Genomic DNA, 16,942 nt, shown 5'->3' on the forward strand with positions numbered 1-16,942 from the left:
CGTTCGCCCCCCCCCGCCCCCCGGCCCCGGTGTGGTACGTCCCGCGCACGCGCCGAGGCTCCGGCCGTGGCCCCGCCCTCCCCCGGGGGAGCGCGCGCCCCCGTTGCGCGGTCCCGCGCATGCGCGCCGCCGCTCCCGGGGCGGGGCGGCGGGCGGCGGCCAATGGAGGCGCGCGGGGGGGGCGCGGTGCGCACGCGCGCCCGTGACGTCCCGCCCGCCGCAGCCGCCGCCGCCGCCGTCCGTGCCCGGAGTCGCCGCCGCGCGCGGCCTGCCGCCGGTGAGTCACGTGGGCCGCGCGGCCCCGCCGGGACCCCGCCGCGCCGGCACCGCCGCCGCCTCCCCGGCCCGCCGGTACCTCGCGCCCCTCGCCGGGGCCCGGCCGCGGCCGCCCCCGCCCCCGCCCCGCCGCTGCCCCCGCGGCTCCCCCCGCGCGCGGTTCGGGCCGTGCCCCGGTGCCCCCTCGCCGCGCCGGGGACTCTCCCGCCCGGCGCCCCCGGCGGGCACCGACCCCTGCCCGGCCCGTCCCTCCGGCCGCGGCCCCGCTCCGCCGTTCCGCACGGCCGCCTCTGCCCGATGGCCGCGCCGCCTCTGCACGGGAGCGCCGCTTCCTCCTCCTGCCCCGGCTGCCATGCCCGCGGCCCCGCCGGCACCGGGACGTTCTGCCGCTGCCGCGGGGCGCCGCGCCGGGGGCTGCGGGAGCGGCGGTGCCCCGCGGGCCGGGGCCGCCCCTGCGCACGGCTGCGGGGTGAGCGCAGCGGAGCGGGGCTCGTCCCCGCGCCTGGAAAGCGCCCGGGGCCCGGGAGCGGCCGGGGGCTGCCGCGGGGAGCGCCCGGGGGACTCGTTCCCTGTCCCGCGCCCGGCCTGTCCCCGCCGCCCCCGGGAGCGCCGTCACCGCGCTGTTTCGGGGCACCGGAGCTCGCCCCCCGTGCCGCGGCCGAAGGGACACCCCTGCTCGCAGCACGGCCCCTCCTCGCGGCTCGCAGGGCGCGCTCCCGGTTTGGGGGCGCTGGCAGGGATCCAGCCTGGCCTCTCCTCAGAATTCCCGAGCTCCCGAAGGCCTGAGCTGCGTCCCCAGCCCCGGGGTGCCGCCGCGCCGGTCGCGGGCGGACCGGCTGTCCCGGTGCTGCCCGTAGCTCTGGGAAGCGGCTCCCCCGGATCTGCCGGCTCTCGCCCCGGCACAGAGCTGGATTTGGGCATCCGGGAAGCGGGATTCTCTGCGCTAGGGGCTGCTCGGGTTTTTGGGGGCGTGTAAAGTACAACCAGAGCCTTGGCTCGATTGAAGGCAGAGTTATCTTGGAGCCTCTCTCTGAGCTTAATCCGGTTACCGCCTTCCCTCCGTCGGGCCCAGGCGCTGCTTTAGCAGGCGTTTATTCCCCTTGGTTCCCGAGGCCGGGAATGGAGAGGGCGGTGATTGAGTGGGTCCGAGGGGAGACCTCGAGCTCCCCTGTGAGGGGCCTGCCTGGGAACATTCCCACCTGTCGCTGTGCCCGGTGTCTCCCAGCGTGGTGACAAGAGGCTGGAGCTGTCCTTGCTCGCTGTGGGGCCCGTTGGGACGCGGCCTCCGTGGGTGAGGCGTTGTTCCTCCTGCTTTGCCCATAAAATGGGGCTAATCCCGTGTAAACCAGCGGGATGGGCTGGGGAAGGAGGATGTAAGCCCCGGTGTAAGCCCCGGGCAGGAGATAAGCATGCAGTGGTTCCAGCCTTCTGGCTGTCTACAGTGGACTGTTTCTCCGTGTTCTGTGCTGATCCCTCTGTACATCCAGCTGGGAGAAAGGCGGGTGTGCAGGATGCACCTGGAGCCGAGGGGCGGCCGGACACACGTTGCTGTGCACCCTTCTTTGGGGTTAAGAGCAGGGAAGCGTCCCCAGACCGCCCTGTTGGGGCAGGGGCTCCTGTTTGGACACAGGGAAGTGACCAGTGGGGATCTCATGCTGGCATTGCTCCGGCCACAGTGCCAGGTTTGGGAAAGTTTCCAGTTCCTCTGATGGGTTTTGGAGTGTGAAGTGTCAGTGGCTGGCTGTGCAAGGATGGGGAGAGCAGAGGGAGCTGCAGAGGGAGGAGGGAGGCCTTGTTCCACGGATGCCCCTCGCTCACAGTGCCAGGCAGCGAGCTCTGGAATGGCTCTACAGAACTCTGGGATGCAGCTGATCAAAACAAGAAGTGGGAACAGGTAAAGCACATCCTGTCTCCGTGCAGCTCTGGGATCTGCCCTGGATCTGGGAGTTGCCTCGTGTGGAAAGGAATTGTTTGTGTGTTTGCCCCGTGCCATGGGAACCCGGCTGGATCGGGGCAGGTCGGGAGCTGCGGATCCCGGTGAGTGACGCAGGTGTGGGAGCCGGTAACTGGGAGGGAATTCTGTCCTCCCCGTGCCGTGGGATCCGGTCCCAGGCGGTGGCGGGAGCTGCGTGGTGGGTGCCAAGGTGCATTTCCTCCTTCCCGGGCAGGGGCAGAGCGGAGAGCTGAAGTGAGGGAGGAGGGAATGTTGGGAGCTGGAGACGCCTGTGTCCCTGTCCCAGCAGAGGTAGGGAGGGCCTGACTCATGCTCCAGAAGGGACAAGCCATGGAGCACCTGGCTACGCCTGGAAAGGCTGGAGAGGGGCCGGAGCAGATGAGCAGAGTGGGGCGGGAAGGGGAGTAAGAGGAGGAAATCAGTGAGGCTCTACGGGGCCTTGACCCAAGAAAAGCAGACGCAGGCTCAAAGCCGGGGAAGGTGGCAGCAGTCGTGCTTGCACATGTCCCGAGGGAGGGAATTTGAAATTAAAAGAAATCCCCGGAAATGGAGATGAAGGAAACAGGAGCAGCTCCCCTGTACGAGTGGAGAGAAACCCTGGAGAGTGGAGATGGCTGCTCTGGAGGTGGCTGAGCAGAGCGGAGCTGGGAAAACGCTTTGAAAAGGAGGAGCTGGGATGGGAAAACCAGGTGGAATTTCTGAGGGAGAGGGAAGGGGGAGTGAGCGGTGACACAGGCGCTGGGGGAGGAAGGAGCAGGGCAGGTCTGGAGGAGCAGCAGGAGAGGAGGAGTTGCTGGGCTGGAACTGGCAGAGGGAAAGGAATGGGAGGCAAGAGCAGAGCCCGTGAAGGCCACAGGTAAGCAGGATGAGTTGGGGTCTCTTTGGAGCAGGGAAGTCTGTGAGCGGCCTTTGTGGATGGGGAGAAAGTGGCCAGAGAGATGGAGGATTTGGGGCGAAGGTGGAGGGAAAGGAAGGATCGGCTGACCAGAGGTGGGCCGGTTGTAGGGCTGGGCAAGGGGATGGCTGGGAAAGAATGTGTGTGTTTGGGAGAACTGTGGCCTGAATTAGTGTAATCTGTGGGAATTTGGGGTGGATTTTCCTTGTGTTTCTCCTGGACCCCTTAAGGACTGCAGAGCAGAGACCCCGGCACGCTGTGCTGTGCTTTGACAGCTTCTGCCCAGGCCTGTGCCACGGCTGGGGCTGGGCAGTCCTGCGGGGTCCTGCACATCAGGGGGGATCAGGAAGGCATTCCCAGAGCAGCGTGGTGGCCCTGGGAGCCGGGATGGGCTCGGCAGCCTCCTGTTTGATGAGTTGTGGAGTTACTCCGGGCACAGGTGGCTGGAGCAGGGATGCGTTTGCATCGCCTCTCGCTGGGGCATCACTGATGACGGCGCTGGGGCTCTCCCCTGCTCGTGGGCCTCTCCCACGGGTACCTGATTCTGTGGGGAGCTGGCTCCGGCACGCACAGCTCCGCAGGGATCGCCCCTGGAAGGGCAGGAGCGCCTGCATCTCCGGCTGGAAAAGGGCTGGGGCAGAGCAGGGCTGTGAGACAGTGCCCGTGGCGCCCTGCGAGGAGGGCAGGGTGGGGATCTCCGGAGGAGGAATATCAGGGCACAGCCCCTTCTGCCTGGCAGCGTCCGCTTGAACCCGAGGTGTGGCCGTGCCTCGCCGGCGGAGCGTTCAAAGGGCCGGGTGCTCTGGGAGCAGATTGCTCCTGCTAAAGCAATCAGCCATGATGTCAGGCCTGGACTTCCCATAGCCCGTCCCTGGAACTGCTGTTGGGCTCGGCTCTGCGGGGTGCTGGGCTCTTCCCCAAACACAGAGCAGAGCGGGGCTGCGCAACTGCTGCTCTCCAGGGAACTCTGTCCCCGCCGTGGAAAACAGCTTTCCCTGGTGTCACTGCTCAGTTTGCTCCGCTCAGGAGCTGCTGCCAGGTGAAGCCTGCGCGTTCCCGGCCGGGCAGAGCATCGGCCCCGCATTTCCTCTCACTTCCAGGGGCAGGGAAACCTTGGGGTGGGAAGCTGGGCTTGGGTCCTGCAGGGGCCGGGCGGCGGGAGCGGTTGCTGGGTGAGTCAGCCGGGGCGGCTGACGCCGTGAGCCGGGGCTGAACCCACTTAATGGTAACACATCCTTGTCATTAAACCCTCCTTTAATTGGGTGCCGCAGCTCTCCCAAACCTTCACCTGCGTTTAGTCAGAGCTAGAGAGTTCCCTGCCCGCCCCGAAGCAGAAACTGGGGAGGCAGAGAAAGCTGGAAGGGAGAAAGGAGTGAGTTGTAGGCTCCTCTCGGGCCTGCAGTGCTGCGGAGGCAGCGAGGGGAGGGTGGGTGACAGACGGTGACAAGCTGAGGAGCGGTGGCTGTAGCAGCAGGAGCTGGTGGGATATGGTGGATGATGGGCTTGGGGCTGCTTGGAGCAGCTCAGGGCCACGGGCCAGGGACACCTTCCACTATCCCAGGGTGCTCCAAGCCCCATCCAGCCTGGCCTTGGACACTTCCAGGAATGTGGCATCCACAGCTCCTCTGGGCAACCTGTGCCAGGGCCTCACCACCCTCACAGGGAAGGATTTCTTCCCAATATCCCACCTAACCCTGAGCTCTGTCATTTCAAATCCACTCCCCCTTGTCCTGGCACTACAGTTGCTGATGAACCCAGAGCTGCAAAGGCCACCTCTGATCATGGGATTGGTGTTTTCCATGGGCCTCTCCTGTCTCCCGCCCTCCAGGGAAGGGGATGAGATTCCTGGATGTCTTTTCCCGCTGCGGTCTCCACCCTCACGTTAAGTCCTGGAGCCTCTGCTCAGCCCCTGCTCCTCAGGGAGCCAGCACTCGCTGGCGCTGGGCTTGGAGCTGGAGCTGCAGGAAGGAATTCAGGGGGTCCCTCCCGTCCTTCCAGGTCTCGGGGCGGGTTTCTCGGTGGTAGAGGGGGTGGCTTGGAACTCCTGCAGCAGCCAGTGCCCCTGGGCTGGGAGACGCTGTGGCCAGGCTGCTGTGGCTAATGACAGCCAGCTCCGTCCCTTCTCTCGCCATGCTAATTTCTGTTGTTGTTTTTTCCAGGTGAGCTGTGGTGCACCAGACCTTGAGTTTTAATGGTTTTATGCAGTTCTTTTTAAAAAGACGGATGGATGAATGAAGAAGGATTTTAACAAAGGAAGAGGGAGGGAGAAATGGAGCTGTTTGGAGCAAGCTGAGGTTTCCCCCCGCACCGCCTGGGCCATGGGTGAGACAGAGCTGCTCAGCACCACTTCCACCCTTGGGTGTCTGCTGGAGTTGTGAAGGCACTCCCTGAACGCCCCCTTCCCGTTCACCTGCTGGGAGATGGTTGCTGCAGAGAAGATTTAAATGAAATTCCTGTCGCTCCCCAACTGCCAAGTGGATACTGAGCCCGTGGAAGGGCCCGGGGGGTCAGGAGAAAGGAGCAAGTAGGAAAACCCACAATCTGCCAGGCCTTCCCCTCCGCCCCCCTCGAAAGAAAGGATTTACGGCTCAACCTTGCACCAGCTGTTCCTCGGTTTTAACAGACAAGAGAGAAATAAATAAAATTAAACGGCCACCGCCAGCCAGCCCCAGACCTCGGTGAAATCAGGGAGAGTGTTTCCGTGACCCCTCCAGCGAGGGGAGGAGGAGGAGGCACAGCAGCACCGTGAGGAAGCTGGGATTGCTTGGAGACCACCCCCTCCTCCCGTGCGGCACCGCAGAGGTGGATTAAAAAGGAGAAGTGGCTTCCCTGAGGCTCCCAGAGGGGCTTTTTTGCAAGGAGTTTGCTGATCCTGCGCTCTTCCCGGGGTGCTGGCCGGGTGGGAGGTGCCCTGCCCCAGCCTGGGGAATTCCCTCTCTTCAGAGCCTGCCTGTTGGAGTCCTGCTCCCTGTGGGCTGTTGCCTGGGCTGAGGCTCGGAAGGGCTCTCAGCGTTCCCGCTCCAACGGTTGTTCTAAACCCAAATCCCCTCCTCTGTTGTGAATTTTTAATGTTTTTAACCCTCCTTCCCTGCGCCCGCGAGCTCTCCCGGGGCAGAGCGTAGGGTGGGCTCCTCTCCTGGTCCTCCTGCTCCAGACCCTTCTCCGGACTGTCCGCCCCGGTCGGAGCTCGCCCCGGGAGCGGGCGCAGGGGCAGGGTAGGGGTTGGCCCCTGTCCCCCTCCCCTTCTCGTCCTGCTCTGAGTCCCCTGGGGCCTGGGCTATGCTGCGGGGCGGACCCCCCACCACAGCTCCAACATGCCAGCAGCCTCTGGAAAGAGATTCAAACCCAGCAAGTACGTCCCGGTCTCCGCTGCTGCCATCTTCCTAGTGGGAGCCACCACCCTCTTCTTCGCCTTCACGTGAGTCCCAGCTGCTCGGCCAGAGCGGGGAGGGCCGGGGGGGGGGGGACAGGGGAGAGGAGCTGGGATTTCCTCCCAGAGGCAAGGGAGGTCTTGTGCTCTGGGTGCTGCGGCCGCAGCGGGAGCTGTTTCACTCCATGAGCCCGTCCGTGGTCGGCTGGGCTCCAGGTCAGCTGGGCTGGGAACTGGTTTGTGACCTGTGGGTGGAAAAGGCACGGATCACTTTCTCCTTTGGAGCCAGACGGGGTGGATTGGTGGGCTGGGGCAGGACACGTGTTATTTTTAGTTTCATAATCGATTCGTGAGCCACAAAGGAAAGTGCAGGGAGGAGAACTCTGACCCCTGTGCCGATCGCTGGACGTGATCTGTCCCCTGCCCTGGGGCAATGAGGGTTCCATGTCCCTGGAGAGGGCCCCAGGGAAGTGGCCAGCAGGTCACTGGGGGCCTTGGGGGGGTCCCCCGGGGTGGGAGATGGTGCTAGAGAGGCGTGGTGACGCTGCTCTTCCCTGCCCGGTGATACGTGCCTCAGTGACGTGCCCAGGGGGTGACAGGCGGGGGGGGGCAGGACCTCGAGGTGCTGAGGGAGCCCAGCAGAGAGCGGCTCAGCCGGGCTGGCACCGTGGCACGGTGTGCCAGGCAGGAATGCCAGAGCCCTGCATCTGGAATGGCTGCCAAGTCCTGCAGGGCATCCCCGGGGTCCCAGCGGGTTTGTGCTCCGGGTCCTGGCAGGGTGCTGGGAAGGTGTGCACCCTCTGCTTCAGGGAGCCTCTCCCGCTCCCTGGGCTTTTCCTGCTGGAGCTGCAGGAGGCCAGAGGGGTGGGTGCCGTGGCTGCTGCTGCTGCCTGGGATGGAGCCATCGGTGGCGGGAACGTCACCGTGGCTTTGGCTTTGGCAGCCACCGGGCAGGGACAGGGGAACTTGCCGAGCAAAGAGGGGAGCGGGGTTGGTTTGCCCCGTCCGGCGCCCGGTGCAGCTGGCGGTGTCACTCAGCCGCGTGTGGCCATCCCCCGCTGGGACACCGAGCGGTCACCAGGCTCCCAGGCCCGGGGTTTGGCTGCCCAGGCTGCCAGGTGCCTGCGGAAGTCGCTGGCTTGCTCCTGTGCCACGGGGATGAAGGAGAAGCGAAGGGGAGCTGGCAGCGCCCTCCGAGCTGCGTGTGCCAGCCCGTGTGTGACCTGGGGGCACGGGCTGGCTCTGCTCTGGCGCGGTGCCTGCCGGACAGCTGGACCCCAAGCCCATCCCGGCCACGGGTGCGAGCAGCGCCGGGAGCAGCGGCTTATCGGTGAGCGGTGAGAGGCGGCGCCGGCGCCACGGAGCAGGTTTGGCCGGGGCAGGAACACCTGGGCAGGTCGCTGTAATTGCAGGTCAGCGGTGTTGTTTATCCTACTTCAGAACGTCCCGTCAAACCCTGGGCACGGCCACGAGGGAGCTGTGCTGCTCCCGCCGGGATGGTCGCCTTGGGGCCAAGGACAGCCAGGGTGGCTGCTGACCCCCTTCCCACCGCCAGCAGAGTCCTAAGGCTCGTCCCTTGGGAAGTGCGATGGAAAGCTGTAAGGGCGGGCTCTGGGAGGCCTCCCCCAAGCAGGGAGCAGCCAGGGCTCGGCACAGCTCTTCAGGCTCCAGTTGCGTTGCTTCCAGCCTATCCACTGGACGCCTTTTGGTCCATCCAGGATTTGTGTCTCTGGGCCAAGAACTCTCTTTGATTGATTAATTTAATTAGGAGCTGCTGCTGAGCACGTGCCTGTGGAAATGAGGCCGGTTGCGCTGGAGGGAGGGGCAGCAGGAGAGGGGATGTTCCTGCTTCCCCCTGGGATGAGCGGGGGTCCCGGGCTTTGTGGGCCCTCAGACAGGTCCGTTTGGGGTCCATCTGTCCATTCTTGTGTCTCCCCACTGACTGGTCCCAGCTCCTGGTGCCGGTGGCTCTCAGGTTGCCTGTCCCCTCCCTAGGGCTGGCAGTGCCGCTGGGACACGGCGTCGCGTGCGCTCCCAGTCGGATCCAAACTTGTGTGAGGCTCAGGGCGAGCAGGGATTGTGTTTGTGCCGGCGTGGGTCAGAGCCCCAGGGCTCCGGGGAACAGGCAGGGAGGGCAGGCTGTGTGCTCCTGGAGAGTGCAGGGGATGCAGGGCTGGGGAGGGGACGCCAGCAGGGAGGGACAGGCTTCTCCGGGCATGACTGGTGGCAAAAAGCCCGTCTCGCATCCCGGTGTGACTCATGGTGCCTGAGGTTCCTCGAGTCCTCTCATGTGCTGCCAGGGACAAGTCCCGACAGCTCCTGTGGCCATGAGCGTGTTGCATCCCGATCCCGAGGGGGAGCCCGATGGGTGCCGCGGGACCTGCGTGGCCAGCCGCGATGGGGAGGAGCCTCCCTGCTGCTCCTGCTCCTGCTCCTCCTGCCCTGTGTGCCCCAGGGTCGAGGCAGGGCCTGCAGCCCGTTCAGGAGAGCAAAAGGCAGGAACACATCGCTCTCCTGATAAGGAGGTTCCTTCAGGGATGGGCAGCACCTTTGCTCCCTGCGGAGGACCCTGCTCCCTCTCGCAGGTGGGGTTGGTCCCAGGAGGTGACTCCCTGGCTTTGGGGTTACCGGCGTGGTGCCACCGGCTGATCTGGCTCCGTGGGGATTCCCTCCCTCCCTCCTTCCCACAGCACAGGGGTCCCTGGGTGTGGGTGTGCCCCAGGAGGGCAGCGGGTCCTGGTGTTCCCTGCGGAGGGTGTTGTGCTTGCGCTGGCCCGTGAATCTCACCCAGCGGGTGTTGTCGCTGTGTCTGAGCCAGGGACCTGCTGGGCCCCATCCTGCCCCGGGAGCTCCGTGTTCCTCCAGGAAGGGCTGGCTGCTGGGACAGCACAGAGCTGTTCTCTTCCCCCTGGTCCTTTCCCTCTCTGCCTGCCCCAGAGCTTTCTGAGGCAGCTGGGTCCTTCCCTGCCTCCCTGGGCTCTGTCTCTCTGGATCCAGCCCGTGTGCTTGGCTCAGCCTGGCTGCTGGCTGTTCCCTGTGTGGGATGGCTGCCCGGGCATGGGTCTTCCTGGCTCCCCTCCATCTCTTTCAAGCAAAGGTTTGGGCTGGGATTTCCCTTCCTGGAGAGAGGAGCTCCTTCCGCAGGGTTTCTGGAAGGGCATTTCCTACTTTTAGGGCTTCTCTGAGCCCCCTGCCCCTCTCTGTCCAGACTCCTCTCGAGTGGAGTAGGAGTTCAGCTCAGGGACATGGGGTCTTTGGTTCTGGTGTGTCCTCCTCCCTCCCTGCAACCTCCTGACAGGCGCGTGTGGCCAGGTGAGGCTGGGCTCTTCTCCCAAGGAGCAAGTGATGGGACAAGAGGAAGCGGCCTCAGGTGGTGCCAGGAGAGGTTTTGTTTGGATGTTAGGGGAAATTTCCTCGTGGAAAGGGTTGTTCAGCCCAGGGCAGTGGTGAAGTCACCAGAAGCCATGTGTCTGTGGAACTTGAGGACATGGTTCAGTGGTGGCCTCGACAGTGCTGGGGAAGCAGTTGGAATGGTGATCTTGGAGGGCTTTTCCAACCTGAACAATTCTGTGATTCCGTGGCTCTCTGATTCTTCCCTTCTCAGGCTGTGGCCTGGCGCTGTCACGTAGGTCCTGTGCCTCCAGCACTGCTCCCTGAGGGTTTTGGGGCACGGGTTGGAGAGGACTCCTCCTCTCCAGCCTGTCCCAGCTGCAGAGAATCTGCCTGGCTGGCTTCCAGCGGAGGCAGCAGGGCCGGCACGGCCGGTGCCGAGCATGGAGCCGCTCCCCAGCCCGTGGCAGAGCTCGGGGGGCCGGGAGGTGCCATCCCGGGAGGTGCCATCCCGGGAGGAGATGCCGGCCTGATAGGGAGCAGGGAGGCAGTGCCCAGGGTGCCCAGCAGGGCAGCTCCTGAGGAGCGCAGCAGGAAGAGGCTTTGGGGAAGATGGTTTGCAGGAGAAGCTTGGCGTGGTGTGTAGGGCCTGGAGGGGCCAGAGAGGATGAGGATGAGGAGAAGGAGGAAGAAGAGGAGTGTGCTGGGTGGCTTGGCCATGCTGTGCTCCTTGCCAGGGATCTCCTGCAATCAAAGGTCTGCCCTCCTGCTCTCATCCCTGTGCCTGGATGGGGACAGCCTCAGCCTTGGCCTGTTGGGAGCAGGTCCCACTGGTGATTCCCACCCTCCCTGGGGCAGTGCCCAGTGCTGGGAGCGCCCTGCCCGCCTCGCCCTCTGTGCTGCCAGGTGTGTGCTGAAGGGTGTGCCCGCTCTTCCTGCCCTGCCCGGGGCAGCCCCCCCCGGCACAGCCGCTGCTCCTCACCCGGGGGTGCCCCCCTGCCCTCCTCAGGGCCCTGAACTGGGACAGAGCCCCGCACCAAGGGGTCATTCCCAGCTGGAGCCTTGCCGTGGCCCCAGAGCTGCCGTGACAAGGATGGGGCTGCCTCACCCGGCGATGGGACCCATCCCCACGGGCGGTGGTGGAGGAGGGGACGGGGCCGGTGCCTGCCCCTTCACCCCAGCCTGTGGGGGATTACGGCGCTGGCACCATATGTCGCCCTGCCCGCCCAGCCCCGCACGCTCCGGCCACCTAAATCCATCGGCACTTAGCCGGGTGGGGGGAAGAGAGGGACAGATGCTGCCCTAGATCTGTGGGATTAAATCCCAGCAGCAAAGCAGATTAGGGAATTACGCTGGCGCCTGCAAGGGGGAAGCCCGCTGGGGAAAGAGGGAGCAGGGTGATTCCCTCGCTGCGCTCCCACGGGCCTCCTGGAGGAGCTGGGTGCTGGCTGGGGTCCCCGTGTCCCGCTGGAGCTGTCTCTGGGATGTGAGGAGCATCAGTGGCTCTGGAGGCACCAGAGCTGGTGCTGGTTTTGTGTCCCCTCACAGGGTCCCTTGTGCCCGAAGCAGCTGGCGGGGCACAGGGAGGGCCACGTGCAGGTGCCTTCCAGCGGGTCCCCTGGGTGCCTCCCCTGCCTGTTCCCAGCACCACTGCTCTGTGGGACCCCCCAGCAGGGTCCCAAAGGGGAACTTTGCTCCCTGATGGATGCCCAGAGCACGTCCCAGGTGCTCCCTGGGCCGGGGTCAGGCTGTGCTGTAGAGGTGGCTCCAGTTTGGGTGTGGGATGCACTGCTGGGAGCCCCTGGGATGGTGGGAGGTGGCGGGAGGACACAAGCGAGGGGTGCGAGGTCTCACGGCTGCTGTGCCCGCAGGTGCCCGGGGCTCAGTCTCTACGTGTCCCCCGTCATCCCCGCCTACAATGCCGTCGTCTTCCTCTTCGTGCTGGCCAACTTCAGCATGGCCACCTTCATGGACCCGGGCATATTCCCGCGAGGTGAGTCTGGCTCCAGCCGGGAAGAGCTGCCTCCTTGCACCCTTCCTCCGAGGTACAGGGGATTTCTGGGGCCCAAGGGGCTGGTGAGGAGTCCTCTTCGCCCTGCCCGGTGAGATTAGGCGGTGGCACGCGCTGCAGCGATGGCAGCTCTGGGTTCAGCACCCCGTGTTGGGCCCCTGGGGCTCAGGCAGCGTCAGGATGCCGGGGCAGGGCCTGGGAGAGCCCCCCTGGCCCGTGTTTGGGGGTCCCTGGCTGTCCCTGTGCCGGGTGACGGGAGGGCAGTGCCGGGCGCCTTCGGCTCGGGCGGGCAGGGGCTGGCTGGGCCCTGACGCCGTGCCGGTGTGTCCCCATCAGCTGAGGAGGACGAGGACAAGGAGGACGATTTCCGGGCCCCGCTGTACAAGACGGTGGAGATCAAGGGCATCCAGGTGCGCATGAAATGGTGCGCGACCTGCCGCTTCTACCGCCCGCCGCGCTGCTCCCACTGCAGCGTCTGCGACAACTGCGTGGAGGTGAGCAGCTGCCGGGGCCTCCGCCAGCCCCGCGCGGGGCAGGGAGCCCTGGGAGCACCCCCTCACCGTGCCCCGTCCCCGGCAGGAGTTCGACCACCACTGCCCCTGGGTCAACAACTGCATCGGGCGGCGCAACTACCGCTACTTCTTCCTCTTCCTGCTGTCGCTCACCACGCACATCATGGGCGTCTTCGGCTTCGGGCTGCTCTACGTCCTGTACCAGGTGGAGGAGCTCTCCGGTGTCCGCATGGCCGTCACGTATCCTCCGGGCAGCGGGAGCGGGCGGGGGGCGTCGGTGGGGTCTGGGGGCGGCACGGTGCCGGGCGGGGCTGTGGCTGCTCCTTAGCTGGCTGTGGCAGGATGGTGGTGATGTGCGTGGCCGGGCTCTTCTTCATTCCCGTCGCAGGCCTGACGGGCTTCCACGTGGTGCTCGTGGCCAGGGGCCGCACTACCAACGAACAGGTACGTCCAGGGGCTACGGGGGGACTGCCGGCCTGGCCAGGCCACCTATGGATACATTTTGGGATTTCCCAGGAGAGGATGGGTGTGGGAGGCCCCTGAGCTGGGGAGGGGAGAGCCCAGGGTGACTGAGCAGCAGCTGCATCCATGGGGGTGCAGTCAGAGGATGGAGCCGGGCGGGCGCTTCTGGGGGGCCGGGAGGTGAAGCTGAGGAGAGCCCACCCCTCAGGGTTAGCTGAGCACTGAAACAGGGACTAGGAAAAGGAGCGGGATCTCGGAGCGTGCCTGTCCTGGGAGGCTGTCCTGAGGGAGCTGGCGTGGCCGGCTGTGACGCTCCTTTGTCCCGCAGGTGACGGGCAAGTTCCGCGGGGGTGTCAACCCCTTCACCAACGGTTGCTGTAAGAACGTCAGCCGGGTCCTCTGCAGCTCCCCCGCCCCCAGGTGAGCCGGGCTCTGCACGCCTGGAAAAACTGCTCCATCCCAGGTTCCAGGCCGTGACCTTCCTCCCGCCCCCTCCCCAGGTACCTCGGGCGCCCGAAGGCCGAGCAGACGGTGCTGGTGAGACCGCCCTTCCTGCGGCCCGAGGTGTCAGACGGTCAGATCACCGTCAAGATCATGGACAACGGTATCCAGACAGAGCTGAAAAGGACGAAGGTGAGGAAGGTGGGGACCAGCGCTGCCTGCGCTGGGGCCCTCCATGGAGCCCAGGGGGTGCAAGCCTGCATCCGTGAGTAGAGAACCAAGTGAGCCTGGTCACGTTCCCTGTCCCCCTCCGTGTCGTCTTGTTCTATGTCCCTGCGGGATGGAAACTGTCCGCCTCCCATGTGGCAGCAACCACATGAGGCTTTGCCCCCTCCATTGCCCTTACCGGTCCCATCCTTGCCCGCACAGCACCCTCTGGAGGTTCCCTCTCCTTGGCACTTCCAGCACCCGCCCGGGGCGCGCGCCGCCCCCTGTTCTGTCGGATGGCCTGGGAGGCAGCGGGAGCCCCCAGCGCCGCTGCCCGTGCCCTGCCTGCCCGGGAGGGGCTGAGGCCTCGGCCCCTCCTGACCCCGCCTGCGCTTTGTCTCTGCAGTCCAAGGGGAGCCTGGAGGTGACGGAGAGCCAGTCTGCTGACGCCGAGCCGCCACCCCCACCTAAGCCCGACCTCAGCCGCTACACGGGCCTGAGGACACACTTAACCCTGGCCACCACCGAGGGTAAGGAGGGCCACCAGGGCCCCGCCAGCCACTGGGAGGGGAGCCCAGGGCTGTGCCAGGCAGGCCAGGAGCCAGGGCTGTAGGCGGCTTTAGCAGGCTGCAGGGCAGACCTGGAGCACATCGGCATTCCCGGGCCGGTGTATGTGGCCCCTTGCACTTGAAGAAGCCTGCGGGATGCTCACAGCCAGCTCTGCTCAGCCGGAGGCCGAGCCCAGCCGCGCGGCGCTGTCCGGAGCCGCCGGGAGCTGCACCTCGCAGCCGCCATGCTGCCAGGACGGAGGAGGCGAAGCGGTGGCGGGCCTGGCTCGGCGGCACAGCGCGTCTGCGGCCGGCTCCTCGTGGGCCTGGCCAGAGGTGGGATGTGGTGGGCAGAGCTGTGGCAGCTGCTTCCCGCAGCAGCTGGAGACCCCGCAGCTCTCCCGGCCCCGGCTGGGCTCCGCTGCCCAGCCCCGCTGCCCGCTCCAGGGGGTGTGTGTGTGTGTGTGTGTCCCATGGAGCACCCCGACACCCCCGTGCCGTGTGCCCCCTGTGCGACACCCAGCCGGGGCTGCCGCAGGGGCACGGAAGTGCCAGCCCAGCCCCACACGCAGGGCTGTGGGGACACCCCTTCCTCCTGGTCTGTCTCTCCCACCCCGGTGCACCTCCCCTCCAGCCCGTCCCTCCTCCCCCCCCGGTCTGTTCCCCCCCAGGCTCGGAGCCGGTTCTTGGGCAGGGAGGGCGGGGCTCGGCACGTTCCTTGCCCGCGGCCCCCCTGAGCGTGCCCCTGTCTCCCGGCGCAGACAGCAGCTTGCTAGGCAAGGACAGCCCCCCGACTCCCACCATGTACAAGTACCGGCCCGGTTACAGCAGCAGCAGCAGCTCGGCGGCCCTGCCCCACTCCACCAGCGCCAAGGTAAGGCCGAGGCTGGCATGGGGGACCAGCCCCGAGGGGATGCCACCCCGTTGCTGGTGCGGGGAGGGTTTAGGGTGTGCTTTGGGAGCTCCACAGGGGCCCCGTGGCCCTTCTGTGGGTAACTGTGGCCCCTGTGCCCCTCAGCTGAGCCGGGTGAACAGCCTGAAGGAGCCCAACTCCATCTGTGACGGCGGCCACAAGCCCAGCTACCGCTCGGAGCCGAGCCTGGAACCCGAGAGCTTCCGCTCGCCCACCTTCGGCAAGAGCTTCCACTTTGACCCTCTCTCCAGCGGCTCCCGCTCCTCCAGCCTCAAGTCGGCCCAGGGCACAGGCTTTGAGACGGGCCACCTGCAGTCCATCCGCTCGGAGGGCACCACCTCCACCTCCTACAAGAGCCTGGTGAACCAGACGCGCAACGGCAGCCTCTCGTACGACAGCCTGCTCACGCCCTCTGACAGCCCCGACTTCGAGTCGGTGCAGGCGGGCCCGGAGCCTGAGCCACCGGTGGGCTACACCTCGCCCTTCCTGTCGGCCCGCATCGCCCAGCAGCGCGAGACCGACCTGCACGGCCGCTTCGCCAGCGCCGCCTCGCCCAAGCACGCGGCACCGCGCGAGCCCTCGCCCGTGCGCTATGACAATCTCTCCCGCCACATCGTGGCCTCCATCCAGGAGCGGGAGAAGCTGCTGCAGCAGCCGCCGGCCCCGGGCCGGGAGGAGGACGCAGGGCTGGCGGACTCGGGCATCCAGTCGACGCCGGGCTCCAGCAACGCCCCCCGCACCAGCTCCTCCTCGGACGATTCGAAGCGCTCGCCCCTGGGCAAGAACCCGCTCACCCGCCCGGCCCTGCCCCGCTTCGGCAAGCCCGAGCCCCCCCCGGCGCTGCGGGTGCGCTCGCTGGGCTCCCCCGACCAGCCCGCCGCCCCCCACCTGGGCAAATCCGTGTCTTACAGCAGCCAAAAAACAGCCTCTCAGGCCGGCGGCCCCGAGACCGAGGAGGTGGCCTTGCAGCCCTTACTGGCACCCAAGTGAGTTGCTGTGATGGCACAGGGGTGTCTGGGGCCTGTGGGGGGGGGAACCCTTGCCCAGTGCCCCACCAAGCCCCTGGGGCAGCCCCCTCCCTGGGGAGAGACGCTGGGAAGAGCAAGAGAAATCTTCCTGCTCCTCCCCGAACAGAGCTGGTACCCCCCCACATCTCCTTGGTCGCCCCCGGGGCCCCTCGGGGTCTGCAGCGGGTGGGTGCTGGTGGTCCCGGGGGAGGGCAGGGCTGTGGCAATGCTGGGTGCCGGTGACCTGTCCCCCCCTGCTGACCCCGTGTCCGTGCTTCCTTCCCGCAGGGACGAGGTGCAGATGAGAACAGCCTACAGCAAGTCCAACGGGCAGCCCAAGAGCCTGGGCTCGGCCCCGCCGGGCCCGGGGCCGGTGCCCCTCAGCAGCCCCACCCGCGGAGGCGTCAAGAAGGTCTCGGGCGTGGGGGGCACCACCTACGAGATCTCGGTATGAGGGGCAGAGCCGCCGCCCCCTCCCCTCCTCCCCGGCGGCCCCAGGGACGCGCCGTGGCCGGACGCTTGTGAACTCCCGGGAGAGCCGGGCCCCCACTCCTCCCTCTGCCCCCCCGGGCCGCGGGGGCTGGCACACACCCGCGGGGGGCTCGGGGGGGGCTCGGGGGGCCGCAGCCTCGGCTGCGCCAGCCACTTGTGGGCCTTGTGCAATCACCCGCTCGCCTGGCGTGGTAGGAACGGATTGTTTTTAAACCAGAATACTTTTTTTTATTATTATTGTTACGGATTCTATTTTTTTTCTCTTTCCGAGTTACCAGGTGTGTGTATATATAAATATCTATATATATAAATATAAATATTGAAAAAAAAAAAAGCAAAAAAAAGCAGAAATTATATATCTTACCCAGAGAGAGGAAGAAACTACCCTGCTCAGGGCCTGGGCCACCCCACCTCGTCCCTATCCCCAAAGGAGGGACGTGGGGCCGCCTCCTGCACCCACGGAAGGAGCTGTGGTGGGTGCTGGGTGTCACCGTTCCCTCCCTGAAGGGGGCCGTGGGTGCCAG

At 66.2% G+C, this 16,942-nt stretch overlaps 1 protein-coding gene across 2 annotated transcripts; it reads left to right on the forward strand.

Annotated features, from left to right (window-relative positions):
- Nucleotides 1-232: 232 nt before the first annotated feature.
- Nucleotides 233-16,652, forward strand: ZDHHC5 (zinc finger DHHC-type palmitoyltransferase 5). Of its 2 annotated transcripts, none has more exons than XM_032111818.1 (12): nt 233-277; nt 5,285-6,543; nt 11,697-11,818; nt 12,173-12,330; nt 12,416-12,588; nt 12,690-12,792; nt 13,139-13,230; nt 13,311-13,443; nt 13,865-13,988; nt 14,768-14,880; nt 15,025-15,905; nt 16,215-16,652. In XM_032111818.1, exons 2-12 carry the CDS (start codon nt 6,440-6,442, stop codon nt 16,378-16,380), a joined length of 2,169 nt encoding a protein of 722 aa, XP_031967709.1. In that variant the 5' UTR covers nt 233-277; nt 5,285-6,439; the 3' UTR covers nt 16,381-16,652. The 2 variants fall into 2 exon arrangements, with proteins under 2 accessions (XP_031967709.1, XP_031967710.1); XM_032111819.1 differs by lacking the exon at nt 233-277 and adding an exon at nt 3,013-3,086.
- Nucleotides 16,653-16,942: the final 290 nt, after the last annotated feature.

Source organism: Corvus moneduloides, chromosome 6 (assembly GCF_009650955.1).
Source record: "Corvus moneduloides isolate bCorMon1 chromosome 6, bCorMon1.pri, whole genome shotgun sequence".
Lineage (NCBI taxonomy): Eukaryota > Metazoa > Chordata > Aves > Passeriformes > Corvidae > Corvus > Corvus moneduloides.